Source organism: Fusarium fujikuroi, chromosome FFUJ_chr08 (assembly GCF_900079805.1).
Source record: "Fusarium fujikuroi IMI 58289 draft genome, chromosome FFUJ_chr08".
NCBI lineage: Eukaryota > Fungi > Ascomycota > Sordariomycetes > Hypocreales > Nectriaceae > Fusarium > Fusarium fujikuroi.
In genome coordinates this window covers 1,474,485-1,500,534 of record NC_036629.1, presented here as the reverse complement: position 1 = coordinate 1,500,534, position 26,050 = coordinate 1,474,485, and the positions used below count along the sequence as shown (strand labels likewise).

At 49.9% G+C, this 26,050-nt stretch overlaps 11 protein-coding genes; 4 read left to right on the top strand and 7 right to left on the bottom strand.

The window, feature by feature from the left end:
- Window positions 1-2,626: 2,626 nt before the first annotated feature.
- On the top strand, window positions 2,627-4,735 carry FFUJ_12272 (related to `extra sex combs` protein (WD-40 repeat family protein); the record flags this gene model as incomplete). XM_023581857.1 has 10 exons in its annotated part: window positions 2,627-2,689; window positions 2,740-2,776; window positions 2,858-2,934; window positions 2,992-3,066; window positions 3,123-3,248; window positions 3,314-3,334; window positions 3,391-3,552; window positions 3,613-3,672; window positions 3,722-3,822; window positions 3,871-4,735. 10 exons carry the CDS (start codon window positions 2,627-2,629, stop codon window positions 4,733-4,735), a joined length of 1,587 nt encoding a protein of 528 aa, XP_023434483.1.
- A 33-nt stretch (window positions 4,736-4,768) lies between these two features.
- On the bottom strand, window positions 4,769-5,977 carry FFUJ_12271 (uncharacterized protein; the record flags this gene model as incomplete). Its single annotated transcript, XM_023581856.1, has 1 exon — window positions 4,769-5,977. One exon carries the CDS (start codon window positions 5,975-5,977, stop codon window positions 4,769-4,771), a length of 1,209 nt encoding a protein of 402 aa, XP_023434482.1.
- Window positions 5,978-6,435: 458 nt separating this feature from the next.
- Window positions 6,436-7,255, bottom strand: FFUJ_12270 (probable NADH-ubiquinone oxidoreductase; the record flags this gene model as incomplete). XM_023581855.1 has 3 exons in its annotated part: window positions 6,436-6,496; window positions 6,550-6,654; window positions 6,714-7,255. 3 exons carry the CDS (start codon window positions 7,253-7,255, stop codon window positions 6,436-6,438), a joined length of 708 nt encoding a protein of 235 aa, XP_023434481.1.
- A 596-nt stretch (window positions 7,256-7,851) lies between these two features.
- On the bottom strand, window positions 7,852-9,179 carry FFUJ_12269 (probable BAR domain protein; the record flags this gene model as incomplete). XM_023581854.1 has 6 exons in its annotated part: window positions 7,852-7,887; window positions 7,952-8,083; window positions 8,140-8,740; window positions 8,812-8,894; window positions 8,954-9,077; window positions 9,136-9,179. The coding sequence occupies 6 exons, from the start codon at window positions 9,177-9,179 to the stop codon at window positions 7,852-7,854; spliced, it is 1,020 nt and encodes a 339-aa protein (XP_023434480.1).
- Window positions 9,180-9,947: 768 nt separating this feature from the next.
- Window positions 9,948-11,987, bottom strand: FFUJ_12268 (probable amino-acid N-acetyltransferase; the record flags this gene model as incomplete). XM_023581853.1 has 2 exons in its annotated part: window positions 9,948-11,696; window positions 11,754-11,987. The coding sequence occupies 2 exons, from the start codon at window positions 11,985-11,987 to the stop codon at window positions 9,948-9,950; spliced, it is 1,983 nt and encodes a 660-aa protein (XP_023434479.1).
- A 1,738-nt stretch (window positions 11,988-13,725) lies between these two features.
- FFUJ_12267 (uncharacterized protein) lies at window positions 13,726-15,078 on the top strand (the record flags this gene model as incomplete). Its single annotated transcript, XM_023581852.1, has 1 exon — window positions 13,726-15,078. The coding sequence occupies one exon, from the start codon at window positions 13,726-13,728 to the stop codon at window positions 15,076-15,078; it is 1,353 nt and encodes a 450-aa protein (XP_023434478.1).
- Window positions 15,079-15,421: 343 nt separating this feature from the next.
- On the top strand, window positions 15,422-16,401 carry FFUJ_12266 (related to gamma hydroxybutyrate dehydrogenase; the record flags this gene model as incomplete). XM_023581851.1 has 2 exons in its annotated part: window positions 15,422-15,466; window positions 15,523-16,401. The coding sequence occupies 2 exons, from the start codon at window positions 15,422-15,424 to the stop codon at window positions 16,399-16,401; spliced, it is 924 nt and encodes a 307-aa protein (XP_023434477.1).
- Window positions 16,402-16,812: 411 nt separating this feature from the next.
- FFUJ_12265 (putative H(+)-transporting V0 sector ATPase subunit e VMA9) lies at window positions 16,813-17,174 on the top strand (the record flags this gene model as incomplete). XM_023581849.1 has 3 exons in its annotated part: window positions 16,813-16,823; window positions 16,885-16,968; window positions 17,045-17,174. 3 exons carry the CDS (start codon window positions 16,813-16,815, stop codon window positions 17,172-17,174), a joined length of 225 nt encoding a protein of 74 aa, XP_023435161.1.
- A 228-nt stretch (window positions 17,175-17,402) lies between these two features.
- Window positions 17,403-18,417, bottom strand: FFUJ_12264 (related to ARV1-involved in sterol uptake and distribution into the plasma membrane; the record flags this gene model as incomplete). XM_023581848.1 has 4 exons in its annotated part: window positions 17,403-17,866; window positions 17,917-18,073; window positions 18,126-18,179; window positions 18,283-18,417. The coding sequence occupies 4 exons, from the start codon at window positions 18,415-18,417 to the stop codon at window positions 17,403-17,405; spliced, it is 810 nt and encodes a 269-aa protein (XP_023434476.1).
- Window positions 18,418-19,054: 637 nt separating this feature from the next.
- FFUJ_12263 (uncharacterized protein) lies at window positions 19,055-20,935 on the bottom strand (the record flags this gene model as incomplete). Its single annotated transcript, XM_023581847.1, has 1 exon — window positions 19,055-20,935. The coding sequence occupies one exon, from the start codon at window positions 20,933-20,935 to the stop codon at window positions 19,055-19,057; it is 1,881 nt and encodes a 626-aa protein (XP_023434475.1).
- A 1,658-nt stretch (window positions 20,936-22,593) lies between these two features.
- FFUJ_12262 (related to cutinase transcription factor 1 beta) lies at window positions 22,594-25,775 on the bottom strand (the record flags this gene model as incomplete). XM_023581846.1 has 4 exons in its annotated part: window positions 22,594-22,660; window positions 22,713-25,312; window positions 25,542-25,566; window positions 25,627-25,775. 4 exons carry the CDS (start codon window positions 25,773-25,775, stop codon window positions 22,594-22,596), a joined length of 2,841 nt encoding a protein of 946 aa, XP_023434474.1.
- Window positions 25,776-26,050: the final 275 nt, after the last annotated feature.

The following is a 26,050-nucleotide window of genomic DNA, read 5'->3' as shown; positions in this document are numbered from 1 at the left end:
GAAGGGAATGAGGAATGACGTTGAACAGAATGACGAGTAAGATTCACGACCATCTACGGAAGAGGAATAGCTGTCAATCGCCGAAAGACGGGAACCACAATTAATCGCCGCTCCGATGTCGAAACAACAGAGCTTAAACAGGGATCGAGCTTTTTGTACTATCAATCGAGAAATTGGCTTTGTTCTCTCCGATACTTCTCTCAATTATCACTCAGGGATACATATTAGCTACTGCATAACATATAATTTCAGCGTTTCAAGATGAGGAATAACTTCTACAACAATACAGGACTATTGTACCCGGACCAGCATATACCTCTTGTGACACAATTCTTTGTTGCCTCATCTGTAACAGGCAGTCTCTTCCTATCTCTCCATGAATACTAATCGTCACACTTTTGCACGACCAGATCCTTCGTTTTTGTCTGTTGTGCCACAATATGCCATGCCCCCGTCCGTCTCAGCATGCCGCGTTCCTCGATACTCCACGCAACAGCGTTATCACTAAGGAGGGAGCAGCCGTTGTTGCTTTTGTGGCCACCTCGGTAATGCTCTGCCTCTAAGCAGGTATCTTTTGAGGGCGTATCCATCGAAAGACCCTTGCCCTAGCGGAGTGTAACTCAGACCCGGTCTTGGTCCTGGTCTTGGTCCTACTGTAGTCTAGGGGCCGAAGCCCATTATTCAAGCGCGGGATCTGGACGTCGTCGGTTGACGGCGCCTTTCCCGTCACACAACCCTTTGGATAACAGACAACGGGTGGCTAGGTCATTTCGCCCTTGCTGAAGCCACAAGAGACCAGTGGACGGATGAGTTCAATCCCGGCCCAGCCCATCTCTCGATGGAGCACCGTCTGATACTGCAAGACGGTCCTTGTGTCCCTCACTAGAAGCTAGGCGAAGTTTATCGGGAAGTCGTTGCGAGGACCCTTGAACACCCTAGCACGTCAACGCCCGTGCTGCCATGGTGAGTGGGTGGCTTGGTGTGCTCAGTTGCCAGTCCCTGACATTGATGATCGACAACTAACTACATAGGACCTTGATAGTGAGGCTAGCGTGACGGAGGCTTGATTGGTTGACAGGTAGCCATCCATTCTTTGTGCATCAAATGTTACTCTGGTCCTGAAAATGTAGCCAGTAGTCACGAGAGTGCAGGCTGAAACATAGCAAACTGAATTAGACATGAAGACTGGCAGACATCTTGAGCGTCATGAACAGGAGAAAGTCTTCAGATGAAGCGTACAACTTCTAGATTTATTCATGGTCACGGGATCATGCATCAATGCTACACACAGGATTGCGAGACGGATACGAGCCAGAGACACGCCGATGCGGGTGTAATGAGTGACTGTGCGTCAGAATGGCAGTGAGTTCCTTCAAAACACCACGTTTGGATCGGATACGATGAGATCAGGCACTCGGCTGTGCAAGGTGGTGATGCCGGTAGGTGAGATTCTGTATGGACATCTCACAGCTCCGCAATTTCGAGGTGTATGGGTAATAACATGTCCGAGCTCACGACATTCGTTTCTGCGGTGTATGTCAAGACTCATACGAGGCACCAAGAGGGTGATTCTCTACCTTTGCCTTTGGTATGTAAAGCCACAAGCTCTTGAACTTGGAAGCTGGCATTCCAGAGGTGACAATTGCGCAACTGACTTTGAGGATGATTCTGCGGTGCTGCAGGTTCTGCAAGGGAGACTGGATTCAAGATGTGAACGACATGTAACAAGAGGAATGATTGGTGATATGTACTTGGTGCAAGAAGAGTACAGTATTCTGCAACCAGGAGGAAATGCTCCATGGCCATCACGATCCATCTCTTGACATTGACAAGAAGGACTAACCGAAACCCAAAGCAAGCTGGCGGCCGTTGAGACGTACGTTAGATACCCGTCATTGGTCTGGGTATCTTCGCTTAGTCTGATATTTGACTCCTCAACCTAGGTATTTTTATAGAATCCAATTTCAGACTGTCTGATGGTAGAGTATCTCAGGTAGGTATATAGATTTAGCGAAGTGAGGGAGGAAGAGTAGGAGCCTCAGCTCAGGTGGGAAGTAGAATCGATTGCTTCGCCAATGAAAGCTCCCGCTCGTCGATTCAACCAACCAGAGCCTGCGCTTGCTCATCACTCAGATCCACTCTTCCTACTAAGTTACCTTTAGTCGGCGCTCTTCTTTCGACAGCACAACATGAAATCAACGTAGCATCCATCATTCAACTCGACGCGCATCGCGTTGATGATTATTCTTCTTGATCCTGGATTTTTGACGTGAACGGCAAAGCAAGATAAATGGCGGCTTCTTAACCATATTATTAATTCTGATATTCGCGACTCAGACCCCAAAGATTTTGTTTCTTTTCTTGTCTCAAGGCGCTGCTCTTTGAGTTCTCGTCAACGGCGTTTACTTGGTTGTCAGTCTCCCAACCTCGCGTCTCAGACTGAAAGCCTTCAAGGATACAGCATTAGGCAGGCAAGCAGCTTTCGTCTACACGCCCAAGAGGAGAAAACGCTCTCGTCGTCTCGCCGCGATTCTCATACCACCCTGTGTGCAACATTGTAAGGCCGTATCTAAGATTCGTTGCCATACCATAATCTTTAACGGTCACTGTTGATTAGCCAGCTAGTATGGCTATCGCCGATGATAACGCGTTTGAGCTTCCCAAGCTTCGTTCCTCGTTCTCGCTAGAAGTAATTATCAGCAAGCCCCATAGAGTCTTTGAAACTAACAAATGCAATAGAACGATACAGAGTTTCTCGAGAATGACAACGTTGCTGGTATAACCCCTTTTTTTCATTACACTCAATAGTCAATGCATTGTCTTTTCTAACGCGAGAACTATCTTTTCTAAAACATAGAGTTCTTCGATGTGAAGTTCTGTCCTTACCAGCCGCTTGATGCTCAACCAGTCTTTGCCGCTATCAGCAAAAAGCATGTAAGCCTCCCCTCAGCCTGTTCAATGCTGACGGAATGAGTTCTCACACGTGCCTAGGTGGTTATCTGCACCCTATCTCACACAGCTGACAACAACCCATGCGAGGTCCTCTCGGTAATCAGAGATGATGATGTGCGTATTGCTTAATGTGCTCTGCCTGCCCATTGCGGTTTGATAACATTGTCTAGGATGAGGCTTCCGCATGCTGTTGTACTTGGACAAAAGATCCCGTAACAGGCGCCCCCTATCTATGCATTGGTGGAGTCGACGCCAAAGTCAAGATCTATGATGTTGTGAACGGGAAACTATACAGGGTATCCTCTATTCCAGGGAAATGCTGTGCAATGGCAGTCGCTGACTCTTTCTTGCTTGATTCTAGTGCCTGACTGGCCATGGAGGTGTTAGTTCATCAGCTCCAATTTGTCATGCCTTGACACAGAAACTCATTTGAAGCAGGATGTCAATGATCTAGCAACTTCGCCCGCAGACCCGTCTATTATCGCCTCCGCTTCTGGTGACACGAGTATTCGTGTCTGGAGTCTTGACCCAGTCCACGCAAACCGGCCCTGCTTGGTTATCCTCGCCGGCGAAGGGCATTCATGGGATCTTCTGAGCTTGGTGAGATTTTTTACTAATTTCATCATGGTCTTCCTCTTGAATGCTGACAATTGCTGATAGGCTTTCCACGACACTGGCCGGTACATTCTGTCTGCTGGACATGACCAGATTATCAACCTGGTAACTATGCTTCAACAAGCTTCAGGCGGACATTTCTGATTCATCAAAGTGGACGCTCCCAGATCTCCCCACCGAGGCCATCACCACCCCTGTCCGTGTCCATTACCCTCACTTTTCGACCTCAGCAGTCCACAGTGGTATCATTGATTGGTAGGTTCTGTGTTCATATCTGATGATCTAGATGCTAACACGGTATAGCGTGGCCTTCTACGGTGACTATATCCTTTCCAGGGCATGTCATGACAATGTTATCTCACTTTGGAGAATAGAGGGTTTTTCTTCTGCAAATCCTCCCCCTCCCCAGAGCATGGCGCCGACAGCTCAGACAACCGTTCCAACCAATTACGATGAGGCGAGCCGTCTCACACGTTCAGCGTTTGTTCCAACGATGTCTCCCCAGTGCCCTTCTCAGTATACCATGCTACTGCAGTTCCATACCCCCAACTGTGGCCCGCAGTTCTTCATGCGTTTCAAGCTACATTTTGTGCCGGACCAGCATCCAGTTTTAGCATTTTGCAATGCTGGTGGGAACGTTTTCTTCTGGGATTTTGAACGTTTGCTAGCGTATCGAGAGTTCATGGAAGTGCTGAAGGACCCCAACAGGGACAGGAGTAAACCAGTTCCCCATCCAAGTTGGATGCGGCTTGTGAAGGGTCGACCCCCCAAGACGGACTCTAATAAAGGCCGGAGCGGAGGGGCCGACAAGGACATCCCGAGCGCCTTTCGGGCAGATGCAATCAGGCTGAGCGAAGAGATTGGCGACTATAACGCAGAGACCTTAGAGACCTGGGCGTCGAGGTACAGCCAAGAGGATCCCCATGAGCCATTAAAGGCACATAAGACAGAGTCTTCATCTGCCAACTTTGTGGGTCGACAGGCAGCTTGGAGTCCCGGAGGAGAGTGGTGTGTCGTGGTGGGAAGCTCGAATCAGGCATTGATCCTCCAGCGCTGGGCTAACAAAGGGTCAACATCAAGAGCATCTGCCTCCGCGTCCGCTTCTGTATCTGTATCTGCCCCTCCGTCCGCTCCCACATCTGCCCCTATCCAAAACGGTACGAGTTAGTATGGCGGCCGAAGGATGCGTTGATCATCAAGACTAGAGACCCCTAATCGGTAGACTTGAGTAGAGTGGAATGGAAGTATCTCCCTCGACATCACCTGAAGGGTTCAAAGCTTTCCATGCAGCTTTGTCTAACTCGCCTCCATATGTGATTATTCTCTCCAGATGATTTCTGGCACTCTGTTGTTCCGCCAGTCTTGCTTTCTGCGCTTCTTCGGCCTGATACTGCGAGACGGGGCTGATGGGAATAACTAGGTCTGCAATGTAAAAAGAGGCCATGGCGTGCAATCGAAGATAATGTTGATTCCTTGAGTACGGCATATCCTGCATCAACACATCCATCCTCTTCGTGATGTCCTTCATGATGGATAATGCTTGGACTCGCAGCTCGTCCTTCTTGAGAAGTTTCCTCGCTTCCACGCTGTCTGTTTCGTCACTTGCGATGCTTTCATCATTGCCGAAAGACTCTCGGCGAGACTCTTCATCAATCTCGCTCTCCAGTCGATCAATGGCCAGTATATGTTCGGTATGCGTATTGTAGATTTCGCAGCTAAACAGAGCAATCCAGAAATCCAAGGCTGAGACGACCTTTGGGGTCTTGTAGTCATAGGGATGCTGCTGTATCAGTGTATCGAAGTAGGCCTTGACCTTGCTCATATTAGCAGCCCGGCCCCATCTCTTGGTAGATTTCAACTGATTCTCATGTGAACCATCATCTTGCCGTGAAGTGTCTTCACCTTCACGCATGAGAATTTCTGCACCCATGGCCCAGAGATCATGATGTCGAACATCGACAAGGAGACCAGAAGGACGCAGCTGCAGAATAAGGCCATATGCACGAGATGCCTTACGGATCTCTCCTCGATCAAGGAAGTAGTGAATAGACTGTAGGAGGACATCAAAATGACCGCCTCGTTTACGACTTTTGGATTTCTTAGACTTTGGGCGTGCTGCTTCGTCTCCTTCCGTTTCCGGGTCTTCATCACTCTCAGCTTCAATAGAAAAGGCTTCATTAGATGAGCTACCCCGATGCGGAAAGTCGCGTATGCGCTGTGAAGGGTTCTCATCCGTTTCTGAGAGGCCGGCGACAGCGAACTGGGCAACTACACCAGGAGAATGGCTGAGAGGGTTGATGGAGCTTTGGGGCTTTGAGCTTGGAGAATCGACATCTGTTGTTTCTGACCGTTTGCGTTTGTTTGATCTTGATTGTTGTGAGAATGATGGCGGATCGAGTAAGGAGTCCATTTTGCGATGGAATTATGAGTGACGCTGAGGTTGATGCTGGTTGATGTAAGAGATCTTGAAAGTCCTGGTAGGCAAGGTAGGTTAACTAGTAGTTACCCTAGGTATCTACTAAGTAAGACACAAGGCCCCACTGAGGTAGCTTACCTACCTGTACCTAGGTATATCGTTGCTTCGAATTGCAGAAAGATAAACACTTCGGCTGCAACTGTCTTCATACCTAACCTGATGCAATGAACACGCAGGATGAAAACTGAATACACCTCGGCTTGGTGAAGGCGAAGCACGTTAAAGTACTGTTAGCAGTTGATGTCATGAATTCACATCCTGGTTCATCAGGAGAGCTCTTAGGTTCATTTCTAACTATTGACCCAATCACCAAGCCCAGCATAGTCATCCTATGTACATAAATCCCCTCTTCTTTTACAATCAGTTGCTTCATCTTCCACTGCTGGCTCTGTTTAGGTTCGGTCAAAGTAAGTCCACTGACCCGGGACCGGCTTCTCCTCGAGATCCTCCCAGCTATAAGCTTTTAGTAATAATTCCAGGCTGTTGATATAATCGTTGCAACTTACACCTTGGTCTTCTCCATGGTCTCAACTAGCTTAAGCTCACCCTCGGCAACTTGAATAACCTCCTCGATAAGGCCAGCTCCAATCTTCTGCTCGAGCTCGTGGACCCTGTCGTGCGAATTAGCCGGCTTGTCACTTCCAATTATGAATGTCCAGAGATAACGTACTGGTCGGCAGTCATCTGAGGCTCATCCTCCCACTCAATCTTCTCATGATCTTCGAGAGGCTTGCGTTCTGCCCAGGTAACCTGGTCCTCTCGCTCCTTTTGTGTTCGAATTCCCTCGTACTCAGGGCCCTCATCCTCCTCGCCATTCCACTCCTCGACTCGAATATCGCCCGCCTCGTGCTTTCGGCCCACCACAAAGATCTTGTCGCCGAGCTTAACAGTATGAGCTTCGCTACCATCAACGCGACCACTGGCTACTCGGAACTGGGAGGAGTTCTTGCTGACGAGCTCCTTGGCGCGAACCGCCCACTCGTGGTAACCTGGAGGGATCATCTGCTCGACGAGGGACATGCGGTGCTTGGTGACAGCCTCAACGGATTGGCGGTACATGGAGGTCTCGGGGATGCTCTGGAGCTTGCTGAGGGTTGTGCCGTACAGGTAGAGGAGGGTCGATCGGGGCGTGGCATGAGTCCAGAGACCAGTGAGACCGGTGGGAGTACCGGCCTCTAGATAGCGCGCAAACACACGAGCTGTTGGCCTCATCCTGAAGAAGTCAATTGCAATTGCTTCGTCGTGACTTTGTTGACGGAATGGTCAGAGGAGATTGAATTGACCTCATTGGACTCTAGACTAGACGCCCCCAGCATTGACGTCTCAAAATGCACGTGCGTGCTCACGTGACTCTTCAAGCCATGACGAGTTAATGCCAGATCATTGAATATGCAGTTGTAGGTACTCATAATGGCCAGGGACAACTCAATATTTTGCATTGACGATATGTCGCAGTTGTGCATGTCAGCTATTGATCGAGATCATGTAGGTCTAATATCGTTGAACCCATTCACACCACATCACCGGTCTCTACATCTTGGAGCTAGCAATAGACTCATAAAGTCCGTTGCAAGGATAACGAAGAAAGAAGCCCTCAAATCTTGAGTTTATTGATATCTCAATACTTGAATCAAGACAATATTTTATACCTTCCAGGCATATAACTTGGATCCTGAGTAAGAAAACTGAAAAAGAAACACAACACGCGTTGCATTCGCTCATATCATGGACGTAAAGTCCGACTCGGCGTTTGCATGCCGTGTGTTTGAGCGACACATAGTTAAATCACACATCCCTTTGTCACTAACTTAGGAAGACTCCTCGCGGCTCTTTCGGTAAGCGGCCTGTAGCACAACATGTCAGCCCCTTTCTACGTGTCTATGCTCAAAACCCAGAGGCACGACGCACTTCTTGCTCAGACTGGAGGCCCTCGATAACGGGGGCGAGCTCGGTGAGAATCTCGTATGCCTTCTTGTGGTACTCAATCTGGGCGGAGACAAGTTCGGCAAGGTTACGCAGGGGCTCAGGTGTGTCGAGAACCTGATTTGGTCAATACGGTCATGCTGGATGATTAATTGTTTTGGGAGTAAACTCACATTCTTCATGACGCCAACGGCCTCCTCGGTCTGAGTGACAAACTCGTCCTCAGCCTTCTCGATTTCCTCCTGGGCCTCAGGACTCAACTCTTGCTCCTCATGGGGCTGGTCGCCATGGGCATGGCCACCCAGCTTGAAAGTGGTACCCTTGGCATGAGCCTTGACGGCATCCAGAGAGAGGCGAGAGTTCTCAACGTTCTTGCGGGCGCGGGTAGCGAAAGTCAAGTTGGTGTTGAGGGTAGTGTTCCAACCAGCGAGGAAACGGCTCTGGATCTGGGCATCTTGGGCAAGACGAGCCTCACCAACACGCTCGCTGGCAAGCGCATACTTCTCCAGGGCGGTTGCGAGGGGATCCTCTCCGGCGCCAGTGTGGTGCTGGTGGAGGAGCTGGCTGCTAGCCAAACTGGCACGAGCGACAGCATGGCTGAATGTCTTAGGTTGAGGCTTGGCGGCGGGAGGGGCGACGAGGGCAGCCTGGGCTTCGGCGGGAGAGGTAGCAGACGAGAGGAGGCTAACCTTTTCGCTGACGGTGCGGCCAAGATCCTGGAAAGTCTCCTTGATGTTGGGTGGGTAGTCGTAGGCCTCGTTAGAGTACTGGGAGCTATAAAAGCATGTTAGATCACCAACACCCTTGGCATGTGATGACGCAGACAGATTATCCAGTGGACTTACGTCACAGCAAGCATCTTCTGGTGGGCTTGCTTGAGGGCATCGACGCGCTTCTCGAGATCGATGTAGTCAGGAGGGAGTTGGGTCTATAGGCCACATGTAAGAACACCAGCTGCGCGATAGAGTGCAAAACGGCTCAACCCACCTTGTCCTCAGTTTGACCGAACTGCTCCTTGGTATACTGGAAGGTGCGCGACGCAAAGGGGGTGATAGAAGCCCCAAGGTTGCTGTTTGAGCCTGGTGAGCCTGAGGTTCGATCACGGCCAGCACTTGGAGGAACAAGATTGCGCAAATGTGCTATCTCGTTAATTCCAGGGGAGCACATACGAGAGGTTCTTTCCAAGGTTGGTTCCAAAGTTTCCGAAATCCATTGTGTCGGTTTGTCCGGGATAATTGAGTATTCGATCGGTTGTTTGATGCGAGGTCGATTGAAGATTTGGAGAAGTGAAAAGGGGATGCTATTGTTGCGTCAGCGTGGATTGAGGCAGAAGTAGGTGAGGTAAAGGTGAAGGTCAGGTAGGTACTTAAGGTCTGGTTAGAGATATGGGAACGCTGTCACAAGAGAAAACCCCACAGCAGCAGCCCCGGTATTGTAGCTGACTGGAGCCTTGAGTTTTTCCCTTTTCCAGGGGCTCGAGGGCCTTACAGGCTCACCACTTCACAGGCTGTGTCCCCCCCCCTACAGTTGAGTCCAAGCATCCATCCCAGGACATCCATTTAAAACGGGCCCGCCTAGGCGAGTGCAGATCTCGAAAGGTAGGTGGCCCTAGCTCTTCTGATACAGCAAGGTACCGATGCAAAACTCCCTAATAATCAGCCACAACTTAAGGGTAGCTCAGATCAGCCACGACCGCACGAAACTAATAGACTACCTCTAGTAGGTAGGTTTCTGCCTACAAAGATAAGCCGCTTTGATGACGAGTCCTCTTGACGAATCCCTTTTGTAGGGTGTTTTAACCACAACGAATCTGAAGCAGGAAACCACAAGTGAGAGGGTATCTATCGATCAATTGATAATTGTACTGGATGGGATAAACAATAGATCCGATGTTCTTTTAGACTCCGTAAACATTGCTCGTCGAAATGCTTGTTCCGCCTCTTCCTCTTCGAATTGCATGAAAGCTCTATATTCCCATCAATCAATCCAAAATGTGTTTATTGTCAGCCCAAGAAGGTTCGACTCCCCTGCATACCGACTCATAATCTCGCAGCATGGGACTTTGGCTGTCCAAATTGGGTGTTGTCCAGAACATAGTCCAGTTGCACCCAGACAACTTACTGGTACCCAAAGATCGCTCAAAATACCATTTGTTCACCGGGTTATCCTTCCGGCTTCTCCACGATACACCATCGGGGAGACAGCCTCGCACCATAGCGTTGAAAACAATATCAGCGCAACCACCACTGCCCTGGCTCTTCCTCAGGACGGCAAATTTGTCTAGATACGGGACGTAACGGCCTTTCTCGTACGCGGTCTGGTCGTCCAAACCTTCGGGTTTCTCCCACGTCAGGATGGCACCGCCTTCGTATTCTCCAGCGATGATCACGCCGGCCAGATTCTCGTTGACTCTATTGAGATAGTCATCTACATCCAGTTTTCTGCCAAATGAGTCCTCGATGAGATGGACCAGTCGAGGGAGGTCGATGCACTTATCGGTCAAGCGGAGTCTCGGACTTCCAGGCTTGGGCGGAACCCATGGACTCTCCCGAGGGTGAGGGAATACTCGAAGAGGCATACCCTTTTTAAGTAGAGTTGAGCCTCCAGACGCCCCCACTGTGGGTTCCCTACCAGAATTCGTTGGTGCGCGCGCCATTGGGAGGGACGACGAGAAGACGGGCTTGTCTGTGAGAAGGTTGTGCAGTAGTGGGTTTTTCTTCCTCCGAGTTGTTACTATACCACCGATTCCAAAGAGAGAATCAGACCCGGTAGCTTCGTTGGGCTCAAATGACGTTTTCATAAGATTGGCCGCAGCGCCGGGTGTAGTAATGAGAGCAGATGAAGTATGAGGTAGCATCGCCAAAGCATCTTTAGCAAGGGCCAGATTCGCAGCATGTGCAGTGATCGAGGCGCGGAGGTCCTTGTCGTCTGCTAGGGGGGATCCGTCAGGGCCCATGAGTTCTTTAAGAATCGGTTCATATTCTTGTTCCAGGTTAATGAACCGATGGGATGCACCAGGCCGGCCCGTCATTGGTGTTGCCCCAAGTGGATCAAGAAGGATGATTCTCTCTACGAGAGCAATGGGTTTTGAGGGGGCAGCATCGGCCTCAGCAAATGTGTTAGTGGTATTGGATTGCACGCCTGCAAAGTACCTAGTGAGAGCCAGCACGATTTGATTCGAGTCGGCAGGCTGGGGCGGACGGGTTTCATCGCGGCTGGCCACGGAAGGGATAACCGGCATCATGCGGTGATGCAGAATGTGGTTGATAAAGGCAGGATCGTCAAGTCGGATATCAGTCGTCTGTGATTTGCCCTTCTGTCCGACGGGTTCCGAGCACACAAACGCATGCTTTACCACACGAGCGCCATGTTCTCCGAAGCTGTCGATGGCTTCACAGAGGCGGAAAGCCTGGTCTTGGAAAGTCATGCGAGATTCATCAATGCCACAGTCAATGACTACGACGCTCAAGAGCCCGAGCTTGCGCAATTGAGACAGCGTATTTGCTACTCCCGCTAGAGTTGTGGCATCGATCTCTTGTGGAACCCGAAGCTTCATAATAGCAACATGCGGAGGTGCGATGTCCAGTGGTTCCGTTTCCTGCTGCGGATCACCCTGGACGAATAGAGGTGCATCAGTGAGAGACTTTGGATTCTTGCCGGTGTACTTCTGAAGATATCCTTTGGCATCTCGTTTGGTAGCTGATACCTCCAAGACGGAGACAATGAAGTCCTGGTAATAATTAGATCAGTCGTGCAGTGAATAAGTACTGAGTTTCAGGTGGCATACTCTATCAATGGCCTTTTTCTTGGCCAGCGCTGTAGAAGCTGCCGACATGCGACGAGTGGCACCTTTGCCGAGACATGGCAACGAGATGGTATTGCCGGATTGTGAAGCAAAGCCGCGATATCGGGATCGAATCGGGGTCGCAATGCTATTTGAAGATACTATGAGGCGTGAGTCCGTAGATGGTGCACAGTGGCCACATCGAGGTGCCTGTTTCAATACGCGGGGCCAACTCATGATGTCCGGTGGTGATGACCTCGTGCCTGGTTCTTGGCAGGCCGGTACAGAATAAGGTAATAAAAGAACTTGGAATAAGTCTTTGTCTTAAAACAAACACCTCCCCCGAATGACCTGCGGTTTAGTGAAATATAGGCGGCCGTAGGGGGAGAAAGCTCAATGTTAGCTGCAGAGCATCGCTGGGCAGGGAACCCTAGATGAGGGAAAGATGCAAGAGAGCAGTCGTGACAATGCTCTGCTTTCCCGTGAGTCAAAATTGACCGGCACTTAAGTTATCAGATGGCCGGGTAGTGGAGGTGTAACGACTTTTTTTTTGGTTGGCAGCATGTGGGCGATAAGCTGATAAGCCCCCAGGTTATGCCGATGTCGCTGAAGATGACGATGCCGTTCCATATGACAAGAGAATGAAGACTTGGACCTATAAGTAAGGTACTGACCCATGTAATTAGTAATAGTAGGTAGTAGAAATGAGTAATAAAATAGAGGTTGCCTGTTATTTTGCCTCGTTTTTATGGTTGCATTGTTCTCTTCTACCAACGAGGCTAGCCACTTACATGGCCACTACCAAAGGAAGACATGATATAAAGCTCAACACAACCTACCTAGTTTGACCCTTTTCATAGATTGGCATATGTTCAATCTTCCTCATAGTTTGAAGCTTTCTGGTTTCCGCACATATCTCGCGGACAATATCAACATACAATATCCCTGTCAAGCACTAACGAGTCCCCCATAATCGAAGAGATCATAGTCGAGCGCCGTGTCGATAATATGTAGCACATTAAAGCAGCGACTGTTTACAACAATGAGCCAGCAGTCCATCTATCAATAGTAAATAGATATTTATCCAATACCAGAAGAGTTTCGTCAACAAGATAGATTATTTGCATAGAGCAGTTGTGCCTATGTCACGATCCTATCCTCCTTCATGCATCCAGAGTGTCTGCTTCGGCCTGAAAGGAAAGAATGTTATTGAGAAAAGGCACGGCAACACCACCGCATGCAAAAAGTCTCGCCAAATATATATGTATGATGAATCATGAATCATGCTCTACAGCTTGAAAATAGATCTCTTCCTGTCACATGTAAGTGTGGCCCAACCTCGCGGCATTATGCGGCAGAGGCTGATATTGAGCCTATTAACTCATGTTGTATTCGCAAAAGGAATGAACGGCGTTTTGATGCCGAGTTTCAGCTTTTAACGCACTAAAGCCACAATATTGGACGGCCTGTCATTAGCGCGAACTGATAGCATTTCAATAGTCTGAATCAGAGCCGATATATCCGGTTCAACTCGAGACCTTCCCTACCTGTAAGACTTACAATCCTTTGACTACAACATGCTATTTAATGATTAGGTATTGCTTTAAAATCCGGAAAGACTACGAGATTTGCCAGTCCAGATATGTATAATGAAAGCCTTGTTGCTAGAGTACTGGTTGATACAGCAATATAGCCAGGTATTAGTTGATGGCCTGATGATGGCAAGAAAACGATGTGATGGTTGCTGTGGCAAAGGCTGCAATGTCTATCATCACCGCCCTACCTGAACAGCAAGTCAGAGGCCATTTCCAATGCCATCTTTTCAAGGGTCCAGGGCGAGACCCCAGCTCTTCAGGAGATAAGGCTGACTGAGGTAGAAAGAGGGGAACATATATGGGAATGTGATTCTCGTTCTGGTATGTTTCCTTTGTTGCATCGATCTACGCAAATCGTCTCTTTCGGCAAACGGCGCACCATGATCATTACTTCGATAGCCACGGCTGAAGTCCGAGTAGTTCTTCGTGTATACTTCCTCATTGTCCTTGCCCTGACAGGCTTCTTTGTGCGCAGGGTTCTCCATGGACGCAACAAGCTTCGCATATTGGGTGGAGGTAGCATTCTGGCCTCGCAGGCACTCAACTCTCTTGATGGGCTGGACCTTTTACTTGCTCCCCTGAAACTCCGAGCTCTTCCTAATGGTGCTTTTGGCTTCTCCTTCTTACTCTTCTTGTTTGTCCTGGGAAAAGCTGCCGATCTTCTCACCTCCTACCTCGTTGTCAATCACTTGATTCAATCACGCTGCTCGTTCGGTCAGGGCCTTGTATTTGACGATGGTACAAATCTTCCCATGCCGCCATTCAATGGACGGCCTTTCCAAGTTGTGCAGAATGCACAACTGTTGGCCGTCAATAACTCATGTCCTTATGGTATCTACAAGAAGCTCAATACCGATTCAAGCTTCTGTCCAGAGAAGAGAGACATTCTCGGATCATGGAACTGCAACATCGCCAACGACCAGACACCGCAGAGCTGGCCATCTGGAACGAACTCTTCAGATATCACTCGAGACATGAATCAGAAGGGACTGATATATGACAATGGATACGTTGAGCAAACCCAATGGTCCTCCGGATTCGTGAATCATCTCGTTATCTGGAGCACGTCTGCAACTCTCGACAGCGACGGGTCTTTGTGGTCTGTCAAAGCAGCCGTCGAAACAACATACAAGTCAGAGGATGATATCCAGCTCACTCCACTAACTTGCTCCGTCTCGGCATCAGGTGCAGAGCAAACCATCAAAGACATGGCATCTGGAACAACTCTAAAAGAATGGGTCCCAACTTTCCAGGGTTTGATGTACAACGGCTTCAATACCTCCGCCATCCAGGACGTACAAGATGCACTGGCGATACTGTTGAATACCATGACTATGATATCCGGCGGAAACAACTACCTTCTTGCTGAGCCAGGAGCAGGCCAAGACAAGACCCAGGGATGTCTCGCAAGAGCGGCGTACGTCCCGACAGTTATGGTGGTCATCTTCCTCGCTGTGGCAGGTCTTGGTGTCACAGCATTCGTTGCATGGTGCATAACCTCAATCCGTCTATTCCGATCCCCATCTGAGTTGGAGGCACTCCCTCTGAGCGCTGAAGAGTGGGCAACGTTTGCGGCGAGAGGATACCTCAGTACTGCGAACAACAACCACGATGTTGTCGTGGCCCCAGTGGAGACATATGAGTTAAAGAGCTTCAGCGTCGGATTCTCTCAGCCTAATATTGGAAGAATAGGCATGTTCCAGACCAGGCAAGGGAATCTTTTGAATCAGTGAAGTTTTCGAAACAATGGAATTCCTTTGAATCAATTAATCAGCTATATATGTCCTTATGTTTACTTCTTTCGTGTTTGCATGACACTGACGAATGCTGGATATCTATACCCCATACAGCTTACACCTCCACCCAACTGCATTGCATCACAACGGAACCAAACTCCACATCATTCATTATTCCCGCAGACTTGTTGGTTCTCTTACTTGGAATAATTTATAAGCAGATAAAAAAACTACTTATTTCTGACTTGTTCTGCTGCATTGTTGTATGTCTAAATAATCTCAGCATACTAACCGGTAGCTCTAACGTCTGAGACTAATCACCACGGCCTAGCTCAACACGATGCCTCCCACACTACTATGGATTGGACTCGGGAACATGGGGAGGGTAAGACTCATGTTGCTATTTTAGAAAACGAAGGAATGAAAACTAAATGGTGACAGGGAATGAGCAAGAACATCGTTGAGAAGGGCAACTTGGACGGTCCCCTTCTCTTGTACAACCGTTCATCTCAGAGGGCCACTGACTTCAGTGCCAAGTTTCCGGCTGGCAAGACTGAGGTCGTTGAGTCCCTCGCCGACGGCGTCTCGAGAGCCGATGTCATCTTCTCCTGCATTGCCAACGACGAAGCCGTTCAAGAAACCTTCAAGGCGATACTTGAGGAAAACGTCAAGGGTAAGCTATTCATCGAGAGCTCAACAATCCATCCAGACACCACCGATGCCATTGCAAAGGACGTTGTGGCCAAAGGAGCCGAGTTCGTCGCTGCTCCTGTATTCGGTGCTCCTCAAATGGCTGAGGCTGGTCAGCTCATCGGTGTTCTTGCTGGACCTGCTGCCAGCGTTGCAAGGGCAAAGCCGTGGTTCAAGGGCGTAACTTCCAGCAAGGAGATTGATCTCTCGGATAAGCCTTACAGCAAAGCCTTAACTCTGAAGGTCCTTGGAAACACATTTATCCTGAACATGGCCGAGCAACTCGCTGAGGCGCACGTTGTGGCCGAGAAGACAGGTCTGGGCACTGAGGCCATTCATCAGATCGTCGACTCAATCTTCGGTGGGCCCTACGCTGCCTATAGCCAGCGTATGCTCACTGGCGACTACTATAACCGTGATGAGCCTCTTTTTGCAGTTGAGCTCGCCCGAAAGGATGCTCGACATGCTATGAGCTTGGCCGAATCTGTTGGTGTGAGACTTCGAAATGTTGAGGCTGCTGATACGCATTTGGCGATGGCTTACGAACATGTGGGCTCATCGGCAGACATGGCTGGAATCTATGGGGCTATTCGAAAGGAATCTGGTCTCAAGTACGAGAATGATGCTTAGATGTTTGCATATAAGCGTGTGTGAAGCTTTGTGAGTACCGACAACCTATCAAGAAAGCATTGTATATACAAACACTCTCAACTATTTGTCCGCGTACGCTTGGTAGTATCATATAGACATCGATTCGATACTATTTACTTAAGAAGGTATATTTATTGAGTAAGTCATTATTAGAATTCAAGTCCAACGTAGACTGCCTCGAGGTTTAGGGTAGCTAGCTTGGCGTTTCCGCTGACTCAGCCTGGACCTTGAGTGATGCAACCAATTCAGCTACAAGCTCTCAATCATCGAATACACCAACCGTTAAGCAAGCTCCTGTATCCCGAACTCAACCCAACCTCTTCAATCACACGCTTTCTCCGATCGATATTTCCCTGCCGGCAGGACCAGACCCGAAACACAACCTCAATCATGGCTCAAGGGTACGCAACGACGCAATCCCTCTCCTGTAAACGACGCGTGTAAGGTCTAACCAGAGCGCAGATACGCCGTCTTTATCGGCCTCGTTGTCATTGCCGCCCTGTGCGTGGCATCGTGGTTCCTTGCTCCCAAGGGCGAAAACCAAGTGTCGGTCTACCAATCCCGTCGATGCGATGCATGGCAGGCTGCTTGCGACAGCACAGCTGACCCTTTCTTCTTACAGACTCTGGCGATCCTCTGCTATCCTGGCCATCGTGAGCTGCTACCTTATGTGGGCGATTACGTTCCTCGCCCAACTTCACCCTCTTATTGCGCCGAGAAAAAGCGGTATCCGAGAAGAGCACCTCCACTAGATACCCGTCTAGAATACATGCCAAGGAAGAGCTGGAAAGATGACGAGGGCTGTTGTGATGGTACGGTTGTAAATTTACATTGTTGGACTTTTGAAACTTGAACTGGTATTGCTTTTTATTACATATGGAGTTGGAACGCCTGTTATACCAAGCCAAAGACGCACTTCGCAGACCATCATTTTGCTTTGGACAATTCCCGTATGATTACTTGGTTTCAGTGATAAATGCCTACCCGACAGCAAGACGGCCTGCCCATTCCTTCGCATACATCAATAACGCCCATAGAGCTTTGCCGTCTGCTGCCACGCCACTTTCACCTATCGAGTCAACGTCGGCAAGGCCAGCAGCGAGCAAAACAGCCCGGCCGACCACCCAGCGTGAAGCCGCCCCTGCGATAGCGAGTAGACATGCTATGGCATAGTTGCAATCAAGAAGAATGCGTAGCGCCTCGACATTGTTGGCCACGACAGCCCAGCCAAGTGATCGAGCTGAGGCGGGAACGTCATAATCCCATATCACCATCAGGATGGGGAATAGCTTCGTGGAGGATGATACTAGGAGAGCTGTAGACACTGAATTGGGCCTTGTGTACTGAGGAAGAATGCCAAGAAGGTTGAGGGGGGAGAAAGCGGACGATGTGAGGAAGCGTATGCTCACATGGAAAGCTGCTGTCGAGAGCGCGCAAAAGATGACTCGGGCACGAGTTAGTTTATGATCAGAGCTGTCTTGGGAGCCATCTTACGGAAGAAGAGATATTGAAACACAATCGGTTGTTGTGAAAGTTTACCCAGGTTGCTTGCGCCTGGGATGGCAGCAGGCACCATCTGCTTCTCCAATCGTGCCCACGTCAGGTACACATCAAAGAGAAGGAGAAGAGTGCCTAGACGGATAACCGAAGGCTAAGAAGTCATTAGTAAGGTACATATGCCGTACTCTTTATTCATCACTTACATCTAGGCGATCATCATCCCGCATCAAGGTATTGTATAGTAAATGTCGATAGACCTACACCTGTTAGTACATGAGAAATAAAAAACACGCAGTGAAGGCTCGCCTGAGGTTTAATCAGGACTAGATCGATAAAAAGCACGACAAAGTCATGTTCGACATACTTGTCGCAGAAGCGGCCACAGTTGCGACACACAGTGAGTCGGATATTGTGTCCGCTGGCCTTGTCTCCTGCGCCAGAATATGCTGTCCAGAGCGTCTTGACAGGATGTCTGCATTCGATGCAGATTGGCATATTGCCCCGTTACTAGGCGGCTTATAAGGATTGACCATTAATCAGTAATTTAACTGGGTGTCGTCTGGCTAGCACCATATCATGGCCGGGCGGTTATTGATAGTAGCGAGCGAGTCGTGGTGTTTAAAGTACTACAGACGGTGCGAGCCACGAAATTGACAGGGGCTCGGGGATGACGTGGAGATAAGGGCGCTCGCTACCTTGGGATAAATGCCACCCCCTGATTTGATATTCATGAATATTGAAAATTAATGAATACAACCTACTCCGTAGCTACCTGCCAAGCAAGTGCTTACCGATTGCTTGAGCCACTTATCAACAACTGGCATTCTATTTCTGAATTGTGCAATGTTATTGCTACCTACCTATAATTGATCATAAGCTCAAGATCAACCTAAGTATATCTAGATGTATATGGTATATGCAGTCCTAAAACCTATTAGAGTTTTAGAAACACCCCAAGTTCTTCAAATTTGTTATAACGTATGCAGTACCAAGTATCCTGAAGAATTGCGAATGCCCCCCAACGCCTCGCAGCTTAAGACTAGCTCCAACAAACAACGCCCGCTTGTCCCTGCCCAGGCATATCTACATGATTCTCAGCGATGGATCCATTTAGCTCAAGCTCTGGGGCCTCTCAGTCGTCTTTATCACCCTTTGCCACCATTCGTCCTCGAACAGCGCCCTCACCTTCGCTTCGGCTACTGCTCTTAATCTGTAGCGACTCCATGAGGCTGGTCGGTGGTGCCCCGGAAGGACGCCCATCATCACTACCGGTATCTGTCAATTCTATTAGATCGCCGTTTCGTTCGGGTCTGCTGCCTTCAGGCATCCCTCGTATCCTATCCAGTTGCGAACTTGGCTTGCGTGACAGGGCACCCCTAAGCCACGTCTCTACAGCCGCAGCCGCTTTGTCCAGTCCGTTGCCCTGCTGTGTTGAGCCGATTTCTTGGCCCTCCCCTGATGGGTTCTCAACTATGCTCGATGATTCTCCTGATTTAAATCCAAAATGGGCCTTTTCTGAGCCCATAATAGACATGGAGGGTATTCCCTCCAAGGTGAGCCCAGGTAAGTGCTTCTTGGTCCATGTGGTGAGATAGTCCTTATCCGGACCAGGAGCCCGTGTACTCATACCCATGGAGCCAACACCACCAGGCCGACGCATCCAGGCCGGCAAAGTTTCGCCACCTTCGCTGATCGTACCTCGTCCCGGACTTGACACAACGGTGCCAGAAAGCTGGGGTCGGTGACCGAGGGAGCTCTGGCGACGAGACGAAGTGCCTGCAGATCCAGGAGGGTTACTGTATAGATCAAGGCTCTGCCGTGGCGTCGAAAAGGTCGAAACAGTCCTAATGCTCTTCTTTCGTCGAGGCGGGAAGTAACCCATAGCGTTCCTCGCAACCCGTGCAACCTCGACTGGTTGAGGAATTGAGTCAATTTTTACCCAACGTACATGTGTCCACGGTCTTTCTTCTTCAGAAGGTTGTGTCGCTGACGGCGTTCCATTAATTGGCCGGCTAAAGAAGTCATCATGAAGTGCCGATGAGTTCTCTTCCACTGCAGGTGTTGGCGCAAGCAAGTCGACACTATGGGCGTTGTGCCACGAGGGTGGATCGCATGGCCGCCCTCTCACATCGCAGGCATCAACGGGAATTGTCAGCCATTTGCGCACCTGGATACTATCTCGTGTCCAGAGTCCATTGGCCTTCCTGAACGCATCCTCTCGACACTGGTATTTCAAGATTATGCCTGCATATGTATCACTGGATTCAACCTTATGAATGTAGACCAGGTACTCTTGAGCCTGGGATTGTTCGGGAGTCGATTCGTCGGAATTACGGCGTTTATGATTCCCACTGACATCCAGTCCACCGTTGACGCCATCATGGCTTTCCAGCACCATGGCTCTTCTCGCAGCCTTCAGAGCCGTTTCCCGCTCTGCCAGCGAGCCAGCGCCCACATCATTCAGGTTTGGTTCCTGGGGAGGAGCTGGGCCCCAAGCACCACCTGGCTTCTTCATACTACCACTGCCGGAGAAGTCCCTGCCCCAGGTCCCGGGTCGAGGGCCTGCTCGATTATGGGACTGAGACCTTCTAGCTGCGCCATTGTCACCTGATAGGAGAGAGGAGGTGAAACCCTGGATCGAAGCCCAGCTTTGCGTTAGCGAATCGTTGAAGAAGTTGCTCAGATTCGCTGCGCTATTCGTGCGATGAGGGGTAACACCTCGTTCTGAGGGTAGCGGACTCGTGGAGCGGCTGTTGGCAGGGCTCAAAGCTGTCAAAAGGCCGTAGCTCCGCGCAGGAGATGGAGAAGCAGTAGTGTCGTGAACATCGAGGTTACGGCCTCGGCGGGAGCGGCTGGCTTCTCGGGAAGTCGCAGTGTCACTATCGTCGTCGAAGGCACTAGCAAGACGCCGGTTTCGTGGGCGAATAGAGGTAGAATCCGATGTGTTGGCGGGTGCCAGGGCTGATGAGGACCGATGCGGCGAGGGCCGCACAGAGCGTCTCGGTTCGGTCATGATAGTCGCCAACTCGGCGACGATGGGTGCTCTCGGATTGTGCTGTGCGGGTGCAGCTTTTACATTAGTGCGCGGCACTTATGGCACAGCTACCAGAGTCCGTATTCGCAGTCATTCAGTCGAAAGAGGGCGACGTGTCAAGGAGATGCTGAGGGTCGAGGAGGCGAGATAACAAGGCGGAGATGGGATAACTTAGGTCAATGGAGGGTCCTTCCAGGGATCCCCGATTGCTAGCGGAGGCGATGAGTAAGGTCGAACGGAGCCGATTCTCTTGGTGTTTAAATAATGAACGTATTCATGCCCTGCTTTGTGGCTGGCGATCGTGAGGGAGAATATATCTCAGCGGTCGTGGCATGGATTATGCTTCGTCGTGGGATATGATTGAGGTGGTCGTTCTAACTCAGGACAAGGTTGCTGGCTCCTGGCCCACCGAAGCCTACATGGACAGGTAACTAAGGTAGGTGTAGCCAATGCTAGATACTACCTACTATACCTAGGTACCGAGTAAGGTACCTGCTTAGGATTAGGGAGTATCTTAAGTAATCCATGGGGCCAAGGTGGCACTCAATTACAGCCCGGTATCATGGAGGCCAGACCTTCACGGACTTTGCACGGCCTGGACCGAAGTGATGCAAGCGGCATTGACTCGATCAATTCCAGTTCCAGCTCTTCATTCCAATCATTCCAATACAAGCTTTTTCACTACCTGATTTCCATGCTGGGATTTGTTGCTCAAGACGACATGTTGTGCCCCAATCAGATAATTTTAGAATGTATACATAACCAAAGCCCTTCGAATTAGCGAGTAATGGACTCGCTTTAGGTTGTATGTGTTATCGATTTTGGGGGCCGCGTGGAATGAATCTCCCGACCCACGTCCACCTTTTTGCGCTCAAGATTGGCTGATGTTTCTTGCCTAGCGTCACGGATCACAATGAACCCCACTGACCAAGGTGACTTTGGCCCCTGAGAGCGGCCCCAAGTCACTGAAAACCCTTCCAGAAGGCATCCACACCAGAGGCTGAGACTGGGACCCGGGGCAGGCTCCCGTTAGAAACGACTACATCGTCATTGACGACTCCATGTCCCATGATTATTGGGGGAGGGTATGTACGATTTGCGCACGTAGTGAACTCCTAGATGGGTATAAATAGTTCTTTTAATATGAAGTTAAGAATATAGCGCCTTTGACAATAATAATCCTCCATCATTGCTGCTTCTGTCTTCGTTATCCCCAAAGCATACCACATCCAGTTAACATGTCATAATGCCCTTTCAATATAATCTTGCCTGGTTTATGACCTCCATTTCTACTGATGATCTTCTGTGCACCATATAGCTATGATAGTGCCTGGCATCTTCTATTGTCTTCGACAAACAGGGTCCAATTATTCGTCATGTTTTGTCTCAGCGGCGCCGTGACAAACCCGTTCCCTGGCTCCATATCGCAAACTTGAGGTTTATCAGAGACCGTGTTCAAGACATGCCCTGTTGCTCAACCACCTAGACAAATCGCAAAGTGCAAGGAATAGTCATTACGTGGTCATCGGCCCAGCTTTTCTCAAAGACATGAGTTTGTTTACTGTTCGTTTTCATCCAGAACAACTGCAACATCGGTGAAGGCCACCTCAAGTCGATCTGTCCCCATTATTCATTTTTCAGCCGAGGGGCATGTCAAGGTTAATATGATTAGCGTCGGTCCCGTTGATGCCAAAGAATTGGAACCTGAGACATCATTAGCCCGTGCGATATAAACGCAGTATTTCATGAGACTTACCAGTCTTCGACATTTAGTGTTGTTGGCACCGCTTGCCCTGGTCCCGAGGCAGTGCTCCAACTGTCTGGGCTCTGTCCTTCTGGCAAATTCGGATCCATGTTTGGCTGCCACATATTCGAATGTCCCTGAAAACCTTGGGGCATCATCCCATTCCCTCGTTGTTGATAATGTCCGGATTGTTGGCTATGCATCCCGCCTTGTCCGTTGTTCGGAGGTACTGAGCCCATTGCATTGTGATCGAGATTGGAGTGTGTTTGTGTTGGTGACAGGTTAGGGAAAGCTGGCATGGCAGCACTATCTGGGAACAACTGGTCAGGCTGGAAGTTTTCCCAAAGGGACTGTGATAAGTTTGGAGAATTCCTCGTAACAAGATAGAGGTCAGGAGGTGTTGGTGGTACAGAGAATGATGGGTTGAAGGGTGTTGCTGGCCGAGTTTGCGGGCGCGAGTTCGTCCCTCCCATGAACGTATCTGCGGCACTCTGTCGCGCGTTAGGTGACGTGACTGGTGGCGGCTGCATCGTGCTTCCCGATTCGACCTTGACAGCACTCGGAGTCTGGGGGCGCGACCTCTCATACGATTCTTGAGGCTGAGGAGTAGTGGTGCCGAAGTCGATGGCCATGTCGTCGTACTTCCGCTTCGGCGCCTCGGCCTGTCGATTCTGTTGCTGTTCAAGATGCAAGAGACTTTGGCGCAAGTTCCGGTGTCGCTTGCCCTCAGCCCTTTGTAGCCGCTCTTCCAGTACTTTATTACCCATGATGGACTCGAAGAGAGCATAAACCATCTTGCCAACAAGCCAAACTCGCGAGATCTCCTTCATGGCCGACATGCAGCTGCGCAGTCTATCTTGTGTCACCTGCTGGATCGATGGCACTGGAGACTTCATCTGATAGACGTGCATGATGAGAGCAGAAAATAGACTATACACAACAAAGGCTGGACAATATCGCAGCTGGTCATGTGCGGCGAGGTTTTCTACGATCGATGTGATCATAGCTGCCGCCTGAAAAGCGATGTTACGTGAGGGGTAAGGTGAAGGGTCGGGCAATCGTGATGAGCCACCGGGCGGCATATGGGCTCGATGTAGAAGACATAGCGTTGTATAGTAATTTGAGTGTAATAACGCGGACCAGAAATGATGACGAGGCATCTCCCAATAGACAATTTTTGGGCAATTTTGTAGCCAGTCAGCTAAAGCCATGTCGCTGTGTGTGAGGTCGATAGCATTTCGTTGTCTTCCTTTTGATGCCACGGAGTACTGCTGTGATAGAACCAGGCCCATGATTTCGCACAGTTTGACGTATTCGAGAAAGAACTGCACGTGGATAGGATCAGGAGGATACTCGCTTGCTCGATCAACCTCGTCCTCAATAAAGTCGTCTTCAGTCAACATCTCCACATCTGCATCGTCAAGATTGATGTGAACTGGGCGACCCAGAGCAACTGCGACCGAGCGATCGCGGGTGAAGAGGGACCACCATATGCGCTTCCACAGCCTTTTGTCTGCTCGGCTCAGTTGTGACTGTTCCACGGATCGATGCATGCCTGAGCCTTGCGCAACAATCGTCGCCACACGACTCCAATAGAAGACATTTTTAGTGACGTCTTCTGGCCCTTCCCAATACCAGCCCATCAAAAGGAGAGATTGAACAATTGTCACACGATCGTCTTCATAGTTTGCGTCGTACAAGGCCTTGGCACGTTTGTAGAAAGTGAGAGCAGCAGGAGTCGTTGAACCGTTGGCATCCATCAGCTGTGGGTTGTTACAGGCCCGAGTACCCGCCAGAAGAACGGATTGAAGAAGAAGTAACGACGGTGGGTTCTTAGGGTCTCGATATTGTCGCATGAAGCGGGTACGATTGATGACGGGTACGATGGGATGCACCCATTTGAAGTAAGCGTCGATGAGCTCGTCGCATAGTGATCGTGGAGGCAGTAGAAACGCCCCTCTTTGATGTAGGATATCGATTTCGACGTTGTCAAGTTCAGTAAGTCGAGCTCGAGAGCCGCGGACGTTCTCAGGCAGTGGATAATGCACAACATCTGCTGAGCCTTGGCGATCATGGACAAGTAGAGTCAGATTGGAGGATTCGCCAAGGTATGCAACCCGCCCAGCTTCGGTAATGGGAGCGCGTGTAAACTTGGGTTTCATTACAAGGTCAAGATAGGTCCCACTGTCGACCTCTTCTTTACGTGCTTGAGCTTCCGTCCAGTTGGTGGGAGGTGTGCCATTGTTGGAATGATATACCGAAGGAGCTCGCGGGGTGAGTGATGAGGTGCTCGAAGGGGCCACAGGGCGCGGTGAAGGGTCTTCGTTTGCATCGCCGCGATCGCTACATATCACGAAGCCTCTGGTCAGCGTTGAGGATCGAGTAACGATTGGGGGCGCATTCTCATACCTATCGGAGTCTTTATTGGTTTGGCTGCCAGAGCCCTGTGTCTTTTTGCGCTTCGGATTCGGGATACGACACTCGATCTGGAAGGCAACGCAATTGGTGCAGGGCACACCAAGGCTTGCGGCGTCGCATCGAACCTGCAGAATATGATGGTTAATGTTGCTGTTTGTGGTGAAGTCGAGAACCAATTGGGTCGCTCTGGACTCCTATAAGCGAATGTTTGCATTTACCTTTCTAGCGTGGCAAGTCTGTGGAAGCGTTGATTAGCATCATGGTCTAAACTCTTTTCTCAAGAAGAAGATCATCTGTACAGCTGTCGCGGATGCCGTGATAAGAATCATGATGAAGTGGGCTGGACGCCAATGCCTCGGCTCATGTTGAGGGGCAGGCTCTCATGGGTGACTAGGTTCGGCAGAAGTCTTCAAATGTGCTTACCTCGCATGCACGCGATGCTCGCTGTCTGTTAAAAGAACGGGCTTAGTACTTGCAACATCATATCGAGTATAGAACGGCGACTCACCTTCGAAAACTCACTCCGCCAGCGGAAGTCGATGTTGAGGTGCTTGGAGCGGGAGGAGCTGGTGCCGACGACTGTGAATCTGGCTGCTGCTGCTGCTGCTGTGGTTGCGCCTGCGGCGTGCCGCTGCCTGACGACATGTCCACGTCCATGGAATCGGAAATGTCGGGGGCGAGGAATTGAAGCGGAAGCGGAAGCGATCGAGAGACGTCAAAGTCGGTTTCGAAGAGGGGGACAGGACGGGATGGTCGAGTTGAGAAGGCAGTTAAGGTAGGAAGGTAACGTTAAGGCAAAGCAGAGCCAGGCAAGGCAAGGCAAGCCAGGTTCCATGCAATGGATTTGCGCGCCAGGGCAGGCAGACAAAAAGAAGCACTGACACAACCTAACCACACCTACCTCGCTAGGTACCTAGACACCACAGCAGTAA